We start from the raw sequence: 17547 nt of genomic DNA, 5'->3' as shown, positions 1-17547 counted from the left end.
GAAATGCATGAAATATGAGTATGGTATTGTATAATATCAACATAAGTTATCTTTTAATACCATGATAATTCAAACTTCTCCAGTATGAAGGGAGAGCCAGAAATCTTATGGGGATTTTCCAGATCTTGGGAGCACCACACCCTAGGCCCCTGTGATATAGAAGAGACAACTGTATAAGCTGCTTATAGCCTTTGACCTACGTTCACTGGGATACTAATAGACATAGGTCAGTCCTTAACGGGATCTCCCCAGCAAGACTTCAAGCAGCCAACATAGTGAGGTGAGAGAATGTTTTCTCATAGGAAGAAAGCCCCAGGATGTCAGAATTCTATGGGATCTCACACCAGGATACCAAGATGGTCTCAAAAGACCCAAACCTAGGAAAGGAAGAACCCCTTGGGAAAAAATGGAAGACATTCTAGGGAAATGTCATGGAAACAAAAACCCTGGGGTATTTATTTCTTAGCTGCCATGACTGGAAAGCTGAGCTGAGATAGTGTGGAATACAATTTGCTGAGCAGGAAATGCTGGTACTACAGTCCATACTCAGGTGGCAGAAGATAGGAAATTCAGATGGAAGGAAGTGTATGCCCAGATCTAAAGACAAGCGTGGACTACGTTTCTGGCATATCCTACCCAGTCAACTGCATCTCATGTCATCAGATTGCTCCAGTCCAGAAACAAGGCACACTGTCATGAATCCTTCGGGCACAGTGGAGTTTAGCTCAGGTCATTGTCTAACTTCATTTTTTCCCATTTCTTTTATATCATTCAAACTTCTAAATGCTTTTTATATCCTTGTTTTCTGATTTCTAAATTATGTTTCTATTTTATTTGCAGTATCTCCTGAAGTATAGCTACTTTCCATTTGGGGGAAGAGCAGCCAAACCAAACTACATAGATACCAAGGAAGTCTTTTGTTAATATTTTTGGTTTCCTTTATAATCCTTTGTATTTTATGTCATGCATTTAAAAATGTTGTTCTGACAAGGTATCCAGAGGTTTCACCAGACTGGGAAAGGGACCCATAATGTAGAAGAAGTTAAGGACCTCTGATTTAGGGTAAATTTTCAAATAATTTGAGATATTTAAAGGTGGGAAGTGCTGCCTTGACAGGTGGGTTCCCCTCATTAGGGGGCTTTAATCAAAGTTGGTAATTTTGAAGAGGTGATCCATTTCATGCTCAAATCTTGAAAGCCTTGAGGGATTGTTATTCAAGATATTTTAAGGAGGAAAAACTAATAAAAGAACAGGAAAAACCCAGGTAGTATTAATGCTCAAAAAAGGATACCAAGAGAATATCATTTAACTACAGATCCACATGCCTACTTTGCGTATTTCTCAAATCTTTCTAAGAATACTCTATATCTTCAAAATGAAGATATGAGGAAGAAATAAATAGGTTTTATTGATGATTCTCTGCATCTGAACACATCTTTGGAGTTGCACAATTGACTGAAAGGTATGTTGATTACAAAAACAAATGATGTTATCCACCTACAGAAAGAGAACTGATGGACTTAGAGCACAGATGGAAGCATATTTTTCTTTTTTTAAATTTTTCTTACTTTGGGGGAACATAGATAATTGGAAAATATGTTTTGCATGACTTTATAATGGGCATCATATTTTTTGCTTTCTCAATGGATGCGGGGTGGCAGGAGGGAGAGAATGCGGAACTGAAAAGGAAAACAAAATTTGAATAAAATAAAGCATCCAACTCAGAGCAAACTACAACTTTAAAAATTCCTGCAACAAAGAAAGAGTCCTTCATACATAAATGCTGAGATTTTTTTGATAAATGGAACCACTGGGATATTTCTGTTGAAGAAGTCTCTGATCATTAAGGGAAAGTGAGACATAAAACAAAAAGTTATGCTCAGCAAAGATGCTTACTATGCTCATGGAGGCTGTCCTTGAGAAGGGCCACACAGAAGGATGCCCTATAGATGGTGAGGTTCTCCCGAAGCTCTTATTTACGGATGATATTTTGCTCAGTGCATCAAATCCCACAAAATGAAGACTTCCTCACCCAGATCCGTGATTATACAAAATAAGTGAAGAAGGGCACTTTGCCACAGTAGCTCTCTAGGGAAGCTACTAGCAAGAATGCTAAGCACTCTGGGTGTTTGTTTTGTTCAAATATACATATTTGTCTTTTAGTGGGTGGGTAAGGTTTGAAGGAGAGAACATGTATTTCTGTTCCTTGAAAAAAGTTAATTTAAAAAAAAAAAAACAAAAGAATGCTAAGCACTGAACCATATATACTTTCAGTAAAATAGACAAGCAAAGACTGGGACTGTTATCTAGGCTCAGAGTCCGAGCTGGTCTCTCTCAAATGTCTTCTCATTCTATAGGTTATCAAGAAGGTCGAGAGGTTCCCTTTCAAAAACTAAAGAAGGCTTTCCACTTGAAAACAAAGAAGAAAAAAGATCTGAAGAAGCAGAGGGAAATTCTGACCAGAGTCAGAACGTTGGAAGGCAAAAGAATGTAACAGAGGAGAAAGGAAAGAATGACCAATGAACCCTTAATAGCAAAGTAACAGATATAAGGTTCCTTGTGAGAGGGAGCTGGAATCTTTGCTGATTGTACTCCTAGGAACGATGGTATTGACCTTCAGGTACAATCAAGTAAAACATAATCCATTAAGAGTAAAAGGAGCAAGAGTGGCGATTGGTGAGTTCCTGCCCATGCTTACTGACACAGCTATTTGATGATAACAGAGAGGTCTGCTGGGTTTTTTGTTTTTGTTTTATTGTTTCGGGGTTTTTTTGGTGGGGCATGTATCTAGGAGCTGCCAGGGAACTTTCCCGACCTGTCAAACTGGATGACTATTATTCATTTCTGGTAACATAAATCACATTGCCAGTATTACTAAATACTATTAAGTCTTGATCAGGGAAATGAAGACCTTAGGGGCGCAGGTGGTGTTTTCCAGCACTGAAACCAATAAAAGGCAAAGCTTAAGAAGAGAGAAAGGCAAAATTGAAAAGTGAAATGATAGTGTCTCACAAAGATAGTGTCTGAAGATAGGATTTGGCAGGTAACACAGCAGATAGAGTGCTGGGCTTAGAGTCAGGAACAATTAAGTTCAAATTCTACCTCAAGCCGTTACTAGTTTTGTGACCTTGGGCAAGTCCCTTAACCTCTGATGCCTCAGTTTCTTCAACTGTAAAATGGATATAATAATAGCACCTATCACCCAGGGTGAGGGTAAAGTGAGATGATGCATGTAAAATGTTTTGTAAACCTTAAAGCACCATATAAACTGTGCTGTTGGCATTATTTCTTGACTATGGCTCAAAAATAACAACAAAAAAAAGAATGATAGACTGTTGGTCAAAGATGGCATCTACCACTAGGCTGTTGGCCAAAGATGGCATCTACCACCATAGCAAGGGCAGATAAGAATGCAGACCTGGAGTCTTGCAAATTGAATCAAAAATGAAAAAGGAGGGAAAACACCAACTGAGTATCTACCAAGCTTATTACCATGGAGAAATGCTATTAAGAGTTGATAGAGATGCCCAGATTTTCACAGGACATGAAATGTAAGAATGGAGTTGGCACTAAACCCAGTGCCTAAGATGTCTATATACAAATGTACAAATTATGAGGAACAAAATGCATTTGCAAAGCACTGGCTTGGTGCAAGGAAGCATGGTGGGATGAGACCAGAATATGGCTATGGAAGGAGATTTTTTTTTTGTTCAGGTTTGGGTTTCATTTTTTAAATTTTATTTTTAATTTGTGGAACAAAACAAACATTTCTATAACTTAGTATAATAAAAAAAGATGATTGCACATGAAATTGCAAATCTGTTATGTACAATTTGTTATTATGTAAATTTCTTTTTATCTTCTCTCTCCTTCCCCTCTCTCCCCACCCTAGGGATCACTACCACTAGATACAAATAGGTATATATACCTTTATATGTGTGTGGGTGTTAAAGTGTTCTATACATTTATCAGTTCTTTCTCTGGATGCAGATAACGTCTTTCTTCATATGTCCTTTATAGTTAATTTGGGTATTATAATAAACAAAATAACTTATTTGCTCAAAATTGTTCTTCAGACAATATTGCTGTTACTGTACACAATGTTACCTTGGTTCTGCTCATTTCACACTTCATTGTTTTGTGCAAATCTTGCCATGTTTTTTTCTAAGATCACTGAGCTCATCATTTCCTATAGCACAGTAGCATTCCATCAGAATCACATACCACATCCTGTTCAGCCACTCCCCAACTGATGGGCATCCCGACAGTTTCCAGTTTTTTGCTGCCACAAAGAGAGCTGCTACAAACATTTCAGAACATATAGAGTCTTTCCTTTTTCCCTAATCATCTTCAGAAATACCCTAAGTAGTGATACTGCTGGGTCGAAGGCTATAGGTAATTTAATAACTTTGGGCATAACTGCAGATTGCTCTCCAAAATGGTTGGATCATTTTATAATTCCACCAACAATGAATTGGTATAGGGATCTCTTGGTGTGGAAACGCTGTCTACTAATGAAGATTAATGAATGTTTTGTGACGTATAATCCTTTTAAAGAGTTACCTGGGGGCATGGAGGGATAGGAAGTGACAAGCTAAGAGCAAATAGCCAGTGTCTCTCCAAGGCAGAACTTAAGCCCAGGTTATCTTGATTCCAAGGCTGGTTCCCTAACTATTACTCCATTCTGCCTCTCATATTCAGAGAATATTATAATGCAAGGTAGAGAAGTTTGATGGGAGCAAATTAGAGATCCAAACAAAGGACTCTGGGAAAATTTGACAAACAAGAGAACACTTTCCACTGGGGTCAAGCTTTCTAATAGTTGTATAGATTTGCTTTACTCACCAAGGGTCATGAAAAGTAATACGTGGGGGCAAAAATTGGTAATGTTTTATATGATTGAACATGTATGACCTATATCAAATTGCTTACTGTCTCAGGGAGTGGGAAAGTGAGAGAGGGTGAGAGAATATTTTTAAATGAATATTAAAAATTGTCTTTATACGTAACAGGGCAAAAATAAAATATTATTTAAAAAAGCAATATATAGGTGAGTAGGTGCCCATACAAGTCAAGGAAGGTGACCTGTAAAGATCGAGATAATCATTTCTGCTTTCACCTTTACCTGGAGAAAGCAGCAGCATCCTAAGGAAACTAAATTGCAGTTCCTAGGTTCCAGGGGATAGCAATACCTTCACTGTAGGGGCAAGATGGTGTACGTTACTAGCCCTGACTGACACTCTCCAACAGTCCTTGTTTACCTTGCTGTCTGTCTCCTCCCTTTTCCTGGAACTTGTCTCTTGGAAGCCTAGGAGTTTCCCACTTGCTAGCATGTCTAGGCCTGTAAGTAGGATTGTATTTCTGGTCTCTCAACTTTCCTGCTGAGCATGCCAGAACAATTTCCATGCTTTCTCCTCTCTCACACAAAAAAAGGAGAGCAAATTCTGTACCCTCTAATGCCCCTTTTTTGGATTCCAGCAGCTTTCATACAGTTATAAGATTTAGGACTGGGAGGGACCTTAGAAATTATCTAGCAAAGGGAGTTCTTAACCCACACTGTATCATGAACCCTTTTGGCAGTCTGGGGAAACCTATAGACCCCTTCTCAGAAAAATTATTTACTTTTTGTTTTCCCTGTAAAACTTTCATTTTTTCATTTTAGGGTTCTTTATTTGTTTGGCTTTAAGTTTCAGACCAGGTTTGGAGTATTGTGGTCAGCTGTGGCCACACTTGAGAAAGAATAAGCTGAAAAACATCAAAGGGAGGAGAACCATGATAGTGAGGGTTTCAAAATAGTATTTTAAGATGCACAAAATAGAATTACAAAAGAAGTCAATTATACTGAAATGAAGTTATCAAAAGATTCGCCGTCCCATAGGTTAAAAATCTCTGATCTAGCACAATTCTCTTATTTTTACAGCAGAGGAAATTGAGGCCCAGAAGGTCAAGTAGGTTACTCAAGTTTGTGCAAGTTGTACATAGGAGAGTTAGAATTTAAACAAGTCCATGAAGATTTATTAAGCAATGACTGTGGGCATAGTAGAGAGAGTCAAGAGTGCAGTCTGAAGAAGGAAGAAATAGTTGGCCTGGTCATCCTTCTTAAAACCGAGGTTCTAGAAGGAAAGCAATTGATAACAGGGAGATACCACAGACCCAGAGGGTGCTTCCAACTTGAGAAGTCCAGTGGTGCAATGAACTTCCATGTTGAACCTAGGGAAGTCCTCTGATGCCAAATCTTTCATTCATACCCTGATTTAATCCTCTGACCAGATCTAGAGTACCATAGTCAGTTCTGGCCCCATTTTAGGTAGGGCACTAATCAGCTGAAGAACATCCATAGGAGGAAAACCAGGATGCTGTGGAGGTCTCAAGATCATGCCCCATAAGAGCTGAGTCAAAGGTAATAGGGATATTTCATCCAGAGAAGAAAAGACTTAGGGGAGAAAGATCTATCTATCTATCTATCTATCTATCTATCTATCTATCTATCTATCTATCTATTATCTATCTGTCTGTCCATCTGTCTGTCTGCTTTCTATCTATCTATCTGTCTGTCTGTCTGTCTGTCTGTCTGTCTATCTATCTATCTATCCATCCATCCTCACTGTCTTCATGTATTTGAAGTGCTGTTAGGTATGAGAGAAATTTGGTCTGTTTTGACTGGCCCGAAAAAGCAAAACTAGAAGCAGTGACTAGAAGCTAAAGAAAGGCAGATTTCAGTTCTTCATAAGGCATGAACTTGTTGTCATGAACTTTTTTTTTTTAACATTAGATATTAATTTCAGAGTAATTGGGTTTTTTTGTAATCCTATGTATTTTATTTTATAAACACTTAAAAACATTATTCTGAAAAGGGGTACATAGGTTTCACCAGACTACCAAAGGGGCCCAAGTCACAAAAGGAGGTTAAGGATCTCTGATTTAATTGGAAACTTCCTGAAAACGAAGTGCAATCAAAAATGAGGTGTGCTGCTTGAGAGAGAGTGGGCTCTCCTCTCTAGAAGTCTTTCACCAAAGCCTGGATGAAATCCTGTTGGAGATGTTGAAGAGGTCAAACAATCAATCAACAAACATATATTGAGTGCCTACTATGTGCCAGGCATTCTGTCAAAGCACTGCAGATATAAAAGAAATAAAAGAAAATCCCGGCCTTCAAGGACTATAAAGTCTAATGTGTTGATTTGTTTCCCATTCAAATTGGATTGGCTAGACTCTGAGATTCCTTCGGACACTGAGATCCTGGGACTATGCTAACCCTTAGTCCTCCAGGCCACGTCCCTCTAGCTAACTCCCCACATAGATAGCCATACTGGGAGGATTATTAGCCTTGGAGGAAGAAGCCTGAAGGGGAAAGGGGGAAAGGGGTCACTGCTCCAAAGGTTCTTGGGAGCCATTCTTTTTCTCAAAGCAAACTTGATGCCTTCTTTAGAGAAGCAGAAATCTAAATACTTGCAAAGCAGACATACATGTGCTGGAGTCAACTTCTACCTGTTCATGAGAGAGAACTGGTAAATTCTCAGTGTGAGCATTCATACCTCAGAAATAATAAAAAAGAAAAAGCACCACAGATCCAGGTTTGAGGTAATGTTTTGTTATTTTCTAGACTTTAAGAAAGTGATGGAGAAAATGTTAATAATGTTAAATTTATAAGTGTGTCATGGGCACCACACCCTCCCTCTCCAGACCTGAGGCCAACAGTCAAGTTCAAGTCCAGCATCACCTTTACATTTACCTGTGGATGTCTAAGGAGACTGATGGCAAAAGCTACAGCTCCTTTCCCTGCCATTGTGCTCTCAGCAGCTGTATCCTTGGGATGGCCTTTCATGAGCTGGTTATTATAATACGTAGTCGCTGCACATTATTGGCTTGAGATTATACGACAGCTTTCTTCTGGGAGGCAATGTAATGAACCCAGAAGAGTGCCAGGCTTAGATTTAGGAGCATCCTTGAGCTTGAATCCTTCCTCCGGGAAAAGTCCCTTAGCCTGTCTGAGCCTCTAGTTTTACCACCTGCAGCATGGGGCCAATAAAACCTATGTTAACTCTATCACAGGGTTATTAGGAGGCTCAAACCTTAAAGCACTATTAATATCAGTTCCTATTGATGCCTCATTGAAGATTCAAACATGACTGTTGTGAGTTCCATTTTTTGGACAGAAATAATTTTCAACTGTATTATTTCCTTCCCTATTTCCTTAAATAGAGTATACTGCACTTCATTTAGCCTTTTCTTAATGACTATGGAAGAAAGCATGGTAAAGTAGAAAGAGTATTCAATTTAGAGAACTGAAGCTCAAAGTCATCTCTGACCCTTAGTACCTGTATGACTTTGACCTCTGTGGGCCTCAGTTCTTTCTCCTGTAAAATGAGTGATGGCTCAGATGATTGTCAAGCTTATGTAATCAGGTGTTCCCTATAAATATCCGTTATTTGGGTTCCACATTGCTTGCCTTCTCAATAGGTGGGGAAAGGCTGGAACGAGGGAGAGAATTGGAACTCAAGTTTTTAAAAAAATAATTTAAAACTAATTAATTAATTAGAAATAAATATGTATTATTATGCTATATTTTGTGCTATATATTGTGGTCAAGTGACACCCTTACTACTGTCACGTAAATTAGAATAGTCATTACACTCATGTTCTTACGCATGCAGAGGGTACATTGTGCTCTGGTTCAGCCCATGTCCCTTGCACGCTTACGCTCTCACGTTGCTGTGCTTAAAGCAGAGCGTTCCCCCCATCTTCGCCTCCTGCTAGCAGGTGTCACTTCTTGTTGTAGCACCGTGTTCCAGATTATAATCTCACTGTTTTATTTTACAAATGCTCATCCGGGCTGAGGACGCCTGCGTCTTCTAAGGAATAAAGGCATCCCAGTCTGCTTCTAAGTTTATCATTTTGCCCATCCCTGGTTCAGCCAGATGGTTGGAGTTAACAGGAGGCTTACTTCTAGATAAGAAGGGTATTGCTGCCCTGTCTCTCCCTCCCTCCTTCTCTCTCTCTCCCTCCCTCCCTCCCTTCTTCTTCTTCTTCTCTCTCTCTCTCTCTCTCTCTCTCTCTCTCTCTCTCTCTCTCTCTCTCTCCCCCTCTTTCTCTCTCTCTATCTCTTTGAGACAATGTTGAATGTAGAAATAGCCCTGGACTTGGAGTCAAAAGATCTGTGTCAATACTGGCCCTGCCATTGGTAAGTAATGGAGCCTCAGTTTCCTCCTCTGCACAAATAAGGTATGAAAACCTGTGCTGCACACTTCATAGTGTTCTTGTGGGAATCAAATCATAGGAACAGAATCCTAGGAAGGTCAGAGTCAAAAAAGGACCTAAGAGATAACTGATTCAGTCCTCCTCTTTTTTTTCTTTTTTTCCAGAAGAGACAACTGGAGTTTTGAGGTCATGTGGTCACAGGTAAGACCTGAGGTCCTCAGATTCCCAGGTCAGGGCTCCTTCCTCCACAGGTTGCCTCCTAATATGAAGGTACTTTGTGAACTGTAGCAAGTTATATAAATATACAGTGTGACAATGATGAGGAGGGCAACAGGAATTAACGTCCTATGGCAATGTTTAGATTGGGGTTCACAGCCTTTTTTTGACTTTTAGTAAACCTTTCACTACCTCCTATTCAACATGAAAAGAAATAAATTCTAGAGATCACCATACATGTGTACTAAGCCTGGAGTCAGGAAAAACTGAGTTCAAATCCAACCTAAGACACTGTGTGACCCTGAGCAAATCAGTTACTCTCAGATTCCTCAACTATAAAATAGGGATAATAATAGAACCTACTTCACACAGTTATTTGGAGGTTCTAATGAGATAAGATTTGTATAGAGCACTTAGCACAATGCCAGACATGTAGTCGGAGCTAATAAAAATGCGTATTCTATTTTCTCCCCTTCCTGTACCCCCTCCCTGTTCAATATGAAAGGAAATAAATTCTAGAGTTTACTATGCATACGTACATAAGAAGTAAAATAAAGACATTAATCTCAATAGAGTGAGTTTTATTTTTTTTGCATGGGGGTGGGAAGCCTTAACCAAATATTCCCTGTACTCCTTGTCCTGGAAAAATATATGTGTGTGTCTGTATCTATATGTATAGATACAGACACACACATATGTGTATATATATATATGCATACGTGCGCTCACACACACACATCCATCCATACACACACACACACATGCACACACACACATCCATCCATACACACACACACACACACACACATCCATCCATCCATACACACACACACACACACACACACACACACACACACACACACCAGATGGGGAACTACTGGTTTAGATGACAGAAACGTTCTCCTTTAGAGATAAATCAGCTTATTGTCTTGAGTGCAGGCAATAATTTCTTCATTGTAAAAAACCATGTAACTGTCCAAACAGGGCAGGAAAACATTTTTATTTACAAACATCTTTGATGGAAATGTTTGGCAGTCTTTATCATAAAGGGTGGGGACTGTCTTTTGCTTGCCATAGCTTACCATAGTCCCTGGCGGATAGTAGGCACTTAATACATGTTTCCTGACTGATTGAAATAAAGAAGAAGAAGAAGAAGAACGTGAAGCATTTGATTGTTCTGTGAAGGTAGGCTAACCCCCAGGAAGAAGTGAGGAGTGACAGAATTTGTCACCTGCAATCAAAGCCTGCCTCCATTTACTTGGTCTTCCAATTGTGTTGGCTAAATTCTATTACTCAAATTAGGGGATACTTAAACGAAATGGAACAAAAATAGGGGAAGAGTGAGGGAGGAAGGAAAGAAGGAGTCCATGTTATGTAACACTAGAACCAATTTAAACCAAATTTGCCTTGACTCTTTTCAGGTTCAGTACTGTGTGGAAGCTGACACTTTTCCATTTTATCCTGAGTAGAATTCCCTGCTCACCTTCAACTAAGTTCTGGTCCAAAACAAGTCCTATCATTTACTTACAATATGAGATTCTGATGTCCACAGGCCAAACTGGCTATGCAATTAATACCAAATACATTTGTTTAGCCCCATATGACCGCGGTAACTAGTTGTGTAACAGACACAGCGCTGAGCCTAGCAAAAGAAGACCTAAGTTCAAATCTAGCCTCAGATGCTTACTAGCTGTGTGATCCTGGGCAAGTCCCTTAACCTCTGTTTGCCTCAGTTTCCCAGTCTATAACATGGGGACAGTAACACCTACCTGGTAGGGTTATTGTGAGGAACAAGTGCCTGACACATAATACACACTACATAAATGCTTATTCCCTTCCTACCATGCTCCTCATGTGTCTTCCTTTCTTCGTTTGATAACAAATAAAATCACAGCATGTTGGAGCTGGAAGAGATCCCCTAATCTATATCTGAAGCGCCAGTCTGCTTTTCCACATGCAGCTTCCACTCAGAGCCTGTCCACTCTCTCCCATCCACTTTGGATCAGCTCTAATGCTTAGGAAGTTTTTCCCTATCATGAGCTCACGTCTGCCTCTCTGTAACTTCTATCAAGCCATGCCTTCTGAGATCAAGCAAAGCAGCCCTTCGAATATCTGAAGACAGATGTTATGTCCCCAAGGCCTTTCAAAAGATTGTCTCCTGACTTGGCTGGTCTCCCTCCTCTGAACACATTCCAGGTGTTCCATGTCCTTTCTGAAATATTGATAATAAAAACAACAGTAGTAATAGCTAGCATTATAAACTGTCTTTGTAAAGTAATTACTATCTCAACCCTGGGAGGTAGGTGCCATTATTATCCCATTTTTTATTATCTCCACTTAAAAGATAATCAGTCTTAGGGCATATGATAATATTCACCTAAAAAGAGCTAAAAACAAATTCTGTAAGGAGGCTGTAAGGCTACTGCTCTCCACGCAGATGTAAGTCATTGTTCTGTAGCTCTGTCCTTCTCTAGTCTTGTCTCTCAACACGGTGGTGAAAGATGGCGCTCTATTTTAAGGTCCCCAGCTTTCTGGGAACCATTGAACGTGAGAGTGCTGGTCTGCAGGACAGAAGCATCTATAGCCCTGGCTGTACTCAAATGGGACTATGTAGGGAGAGGGTAGAGTGTTATTGACCTTGAAGTCAGAAAGCCTGGGTGTATGTACTACCCTGAGGTGCTAACTAGCTGTGTTACCCTGGGCAAGTCACCTACTTTCTCTCAATCTCAGTTTATCTATTAAATGAGGGTGTTGGGCTCCACGGTGTCCAAGATCTTTCCCAGCTCTAACTCTACGGACCAACAATCTCTAGGGGAAATTCATAGAACTAACCTAGGGAACCTGGCCTCAGAATCTTCCTACATATCCTGGTTCAAAGATGAGTATGTAAACCAGAACTGGACCTGACTTTCTTGTTATTCAAGAACCTGAGGTTTATATTCTGAAGGGCAATTTGGAACAATGCCCAAAGGGCTATAAAACTGTGCATACCCTTTGATCCTGCAATAGTCCTTCTGTATGCCAAAGAGATCTTAAAGAAAGAGAAAAAGATCTACTTGTACAAAAATATTTATAGCAGCTCCTTTTGTGGTAGCAAGAATTGGAAACTGAAAGGATGCCCATCCATTGGGGGATGGCTGAACAAGGTGTGGTATATGATTGTGATGGAATACTTTGTGCTGTAAAAAATGATGAGTAGGATGCTCTCAGAAAAACCTGGAAAGACTTATATGAACTGATGCAGAGCAAAGTGAGCAGAACCAGGAGAACACTGTACTCAGTAACTGCAGTATTGTACAATGAATAACATTAGCTGTTCTCAGTATAATGGTTCAAGACAATCCCAAAGGACTCATGATAAAACTTGCTCTCCAAATCCAGAGAAAGGATTGGTTTGAGTCTGAACGCAGACTGAAGCATACTATTTTTCACTTCCTTTCTTTTTTGTTGTTCAAGTTTTTTTCCACAAAGAAGAATGATTAATATGTAAATATGATTTACACGATTGTACATGCATAACCTATATTAGATTCCTTACCATCTCTGGGAGGGGGGAGATGAGGAAGCGAGAGATAGAATTTGTAACTCAAAACCTAAAAAAATCCCTCAAATGTTAAAAATTATTTTTATATGTCATCGGGGGAGGGGGAAATAATATATTATTTTAAAAAATAAAAAGAACCTCAGACCTATAACATTTACTTGGTCTGGTCAGATTCTGTGACTTGCATCACACAGAGAGTGTGCAGGTTTAACAATGAACTGAACTCAAAAGCAGCATGGAAAAAAATGAGGGAGGAAGGAAATAAATTGTGCCCACTCTGCCACCAACCTCTAAGGTCAAGTTAAAGTGTTTGACATCATTACCTACCTGGTTATGCACATGACAATTGCCACGATAATGGCGATCTGTACAGCTCCAATAATGGCCGCAATAAGGACGTGGGTAAGTTTTTGTCTACTTGGAACCACGTAGAGAATACTAAAGTCTGTCTTTTCACAGTGCTGTCCAGTATAACCAGATTCACACCTGAAAGGGGAAAAAAGGATCTTTCAAGAAATACAAACAACTAATACTTTAATATTGAAACCCTTTTTGATGGACTCGTTCTATTACTCTTTGAGGCTTTGGGGGAAAATGAAGCACAAAATCAAAGCAATGAAACTGTAAGACAGAAACCAAAAATCAGTATAATAGATCAAGACTGCAGAAATTCACTAAATAAGGGGCATTAAACTCTCTGCCTGTAGGCTATGTTCAGCTCACAACACTCCTGAGTGCTCTTCCCCACTAGATAAAAAATGTAATTGGGAAATAGTTAACAAAATAAATAAAAATACAATAGAACATAGAAAATATTGCATTTTAAAATTAAATCAGTATGTGACCTGCAGGGATCTTTACCTAAGATCAGCGGTACCCATTTCTATTTGAGTTTGACATCATGATAAAAATGGTCTCCATGATAAAAATGAAGATAAATTAATTTTAATTCTCAGGTAATCAAGCAATAGCTAGAGAATTTCATGGTAGTATAACAGCAGATGAGAAAACAGTGTACATAGGGCATTTAATCATCAATTTATGGATTTTTTTCAGTTGGAAAAATATTAAATATAAACTAAATAGCTTCTTCTTAGATTTAATGAAGAAAATGACCTAAAAAAAAAAAAAGCAGGAGAAACTAGAAAAGAACTCCCTAACATTTAAAAGCACCAGGATATAGACCTTAGGGACACAAGTGAGCAGAACAAGATATGGAAAATATATTTTTACATTTAGAACACAATTTTTAAAAAGGACAAATAGAAGAGAATTGGGTGAAAATATTAACACAAAAAGGAGAAATCCTTAAAAATCAACCAAAGTATGTTACAGTGAAAATAATGGGTTCGTTGGAATTACAGAAGCACACATCCCTTACTTTGTAAAGGTTCATTTCACAAATTTTCTAACCTAAAAGAATAAAAAAATTTTAAAACCCCATAAAATATTTTAAAATTTAATAAAACACCAATTAATTTTAACAATTTAATATATTTTGGTCATTAAACTAAAAGTATAGTTCATATTGAAATTCCCATAGCAATTTTTTTTATTTCTCATATAGCACTTTTCATATTCTGTTTTATTGTATGTATCCTTTTTATTCCTGTACTAGAGTGAAAGCTAGAGGAGATATTTCAGTCCCACTAACAGCATGCAGTGTAAATCAACAGACATCTCAGTGGGTATGGGCAGAATTTGCACATCAGAATAGTCCACAGCCCATGAAATATATTGCATGAAAACTGAGTCACCAGCAGTACAGGGTCTACATCCTGAGTAACAGTAAAACTGATGCCACCATATCTTAATCCTTATCCTATATCCTTAACTATGGTTTCTTTTCTTATTTCTTAGATTTCCTTTATTAAACACCATGATCTAGGCCCCTGGTTCTCTTCTAGACAGATTTCTAGGCATGAAGTGGCCTCTGTAAAGATTCTGCCCTTGTCTGAGTGGCCAACACTTCCCTGCCCTCCACCCCAAACCCACTGAGGGAATATTCCAGGAATTTCTGACTAACTTTACCACTCCAAGCCCTCATCCTTAGCTAGAGGGGCCAGGGTGTTTCTGACTGAATCGTGATCTGCTCTGCGGTAATCTTCCTCTTTTCATGGAGATGGCAGTGAAGTATGTGCAGTTCTGTGACCACCTGCATGGTGCGATATAGTTGGCTTTCCACAAGATTAATGACCTAATCCAAGTCTAATTAATCTTTTCCTAATTAGTTTTTTTGCCCTGCAGAAAAATCTCTTTTTTCATTGTATCTACCGGTGTTCTTTTGACTTGTCAGCACCATTCCCAATAAGACCTTTCCTTTCTGTGTAAGGGAGAGACTTGACCAATGAAGGCCCACTCCTTAGAACACGCTAGTAGATTATAAAGCATGCTAAATATCCCCTGCATGGTGCTAATCCAGTATGTAGAAGCTGTGTGAGCTTTCTCCCAACCATAAGTAATTGGGGAGTCATGGGGGTAAAAGTGCTGAGCGGTGACAAGGAGTCTTCTTGTTGACCAAAAAGCCAGAATGGCAGAAGGCAGGAAGTACAACTGAATTTACACACAAGAAGAGCCATATGTCTTTCCCTTCATCCTTTTTTTACTTTCACTCCTTGGCGGTGAATGAGATAAGAATCACACTGTGGTACGGTGGGTAGTGAATCCCTGTTTACATCATCTTTTTTTATAAGCAGAGACTAACTGACCACTAGTTGAGGGGAACTGATTTCTGTTCAGGTCTGGGTTAAAGACAAGGTAAACTCAGAAGTCTCTCCCACCTCTAAGATTCTAAGAAACTTCATCATAATCTCAAGAGTAGGATATGTCTACACACATGACAGCAAGCCACAATTTTCTCCAGGCTCTCCTTAAAGGACCTAGCTTTGAATGGAATTACAAAAAACATCAAGAATAGCATCTTTAATATTATAACATCTTTAATAATATAATTCAATATGAATATATAATATTTGAAAGTTCTAAAAAGTACTTGCATGGTAAACCATCTTTCTCATGAAATTAAGAAAATTTTGTTTTCTTCTTATGTCTAACCACATCATTTCCATATTCAATAAATTCCAATGGGATCAAATATAAAATCCTCTGTTTGGGGTCCAGCTCCCTCCTCCCCCTCAGCCCCTTCCAGTCTTCTTATATCCCACCACATATGCTTCAGTCCAGTGACACTGGTCTCCTCCTGGCTGTTCTATGAATCTCCCAGGTCCTGGCATTTCCCATGGTTGTCCCCCCTACCTAGAATTCTCTCCCTTCTCAACTCCACTTTCTGGTTTCTTCTGAGTCCCACCTAAAATCCCACTTTTTACAGAAGCCTTTCCCAAGCCCTCTTAATTCTAGTGATTTCCCTCTCTTGATCATTTCCAGTTCATCCTGTGCATCGTTTGTACATGACTGCATGCTGTCTCTCCCGTTAGACTGTGAGCTTCTTGAGGACAGCGACAGTCTTCTGCCTTTCTTTGTATCTTCAGAACCTGGCCCAGTGCCTGACTGAGTAGCAAACCCAACACAGCAGCTTGAATAAAGGGTTCGGTAAAACATATTGGATGAGAAAACGAATGAATCAAAGAGCAAACAGTATCCTCCGATTGATTCAAAGGGGAGGGCAGGAAAATAATATAAATCTAAAAATAATATAAAACGTTTCCAGATGCTCATGCCACATCCTCAGGGTAAGTTTTATCGATTCTCTATGGTGAGGCTGACTCAAGGAGGAGGAGAGAAAACAGGTGGACAGAAAAAAACCAGAGTAACTGATGAATCCATGAGTAGAGTCCCTGATACCAAAGGACTTCCACCGATCTCTATGAGCTTAACTAGCTACTAAATGGTAGATTTAAAAGATGTCTGGAATCTGCTTGCCTGGCTGGTATATTTGAAAAAGGATCCAGCTTTCTTCGCCCTCCTGAGTGAAATAGTACCAACTTTTAACCTTTGCTGCTGCTTAAACCTAGTGCAGTACTGGGCAGGCTTTTCCTGGAACTTTCATTCAGTCAGTTGATAAACATTACTAAGTGCCTACTGTGTGTGCCCAGCACTGGGGATACAGAGAGGGCAAGGCATCTTTGCCGTCAGGGAGCTCACAAACCAATGGGGGAGACAACAAGAAAATAAATACATATTTTTATTACTGTTCCGTTGTGTCTGACTCTTTGTGCCCCCGTTTGGGGTTTTCTTGGCAAAGATACTAGAACAGTCTGCCATTACCTTCTCCAGCCCATTTTACAGATGAGGCAAACAGGGTTAAGTGACTTGCCCAGGGTCACAAAGCTAGTAAGTGTCTGGGACTGGATTTGAACTCAGGTCTTTCTGACTTCAGGGACAGAGAACAATCCACTGAAAAACCTAGCTGCCCAAGCCTGAGGGGATGTTTTTATCTTCTGTTCAGTCTCTTCAGTCTGATACTGTGGTATGACTTTCTGAGGCAGACTGATTATTGTCTTTGTGTGTGTACTGCAGCCAGAGCACTAGGCGGGGAATCAGAAAGACCTAAGTTCAAATTTGAATTCACACACTAGCTGTATGACCCCGGGCAAGTCACTTAACTTCTGCCTCAGTTTTCTCAACTGTAA

General features: G+C 39.4%; 1 protein-coding gene across 2 annotated transcripts in view; it reads right to left on the bottom strand.

The window, feature by feature from the left end:
• The window catches only part of TMEFF1 (transmembrane protein with EGF like and two follistatin like domains 1), a 133552-nt gene that overhangs the window by 2724 nt on the left and 113281 nt on the right, over window positions 1-17547 (bottom strand). For both annotated transcript variants that reach the window (XM_072596695.1, XM_072596696.1), the window contains exon 9: window positions 13286-13444. In XM_072596695.1, coding sequence (XP_072452796.1) covers window positions 13286-13444 — 159 coding nt within the window. The remainder of the gene's footprint in view (window positions 1-13285; window positions 13445-17547) is intronic.

The sequence above is a fragment of the Notamacropus eugenii genome, chromosome 3 (assembly GCF_028372415.1).
Source record: "Notamacropus eugenii isolate mMacEug1 chromosome 3, mMacEug1.pri_v2, whole genome shotgun sequence".
NCBI classification, from domain to species: domain Eukaryota; kingdom Metazoa; phylum Chordata; class Mammalia; order Diprotodontia; family Macropodidae; genus Notamacropus; species Notamacropus eugenii.
Note: the sequence above shows the minus strand (reverse complement) of the source record. Positions and strands in the feature narration are given on the sequence as shown.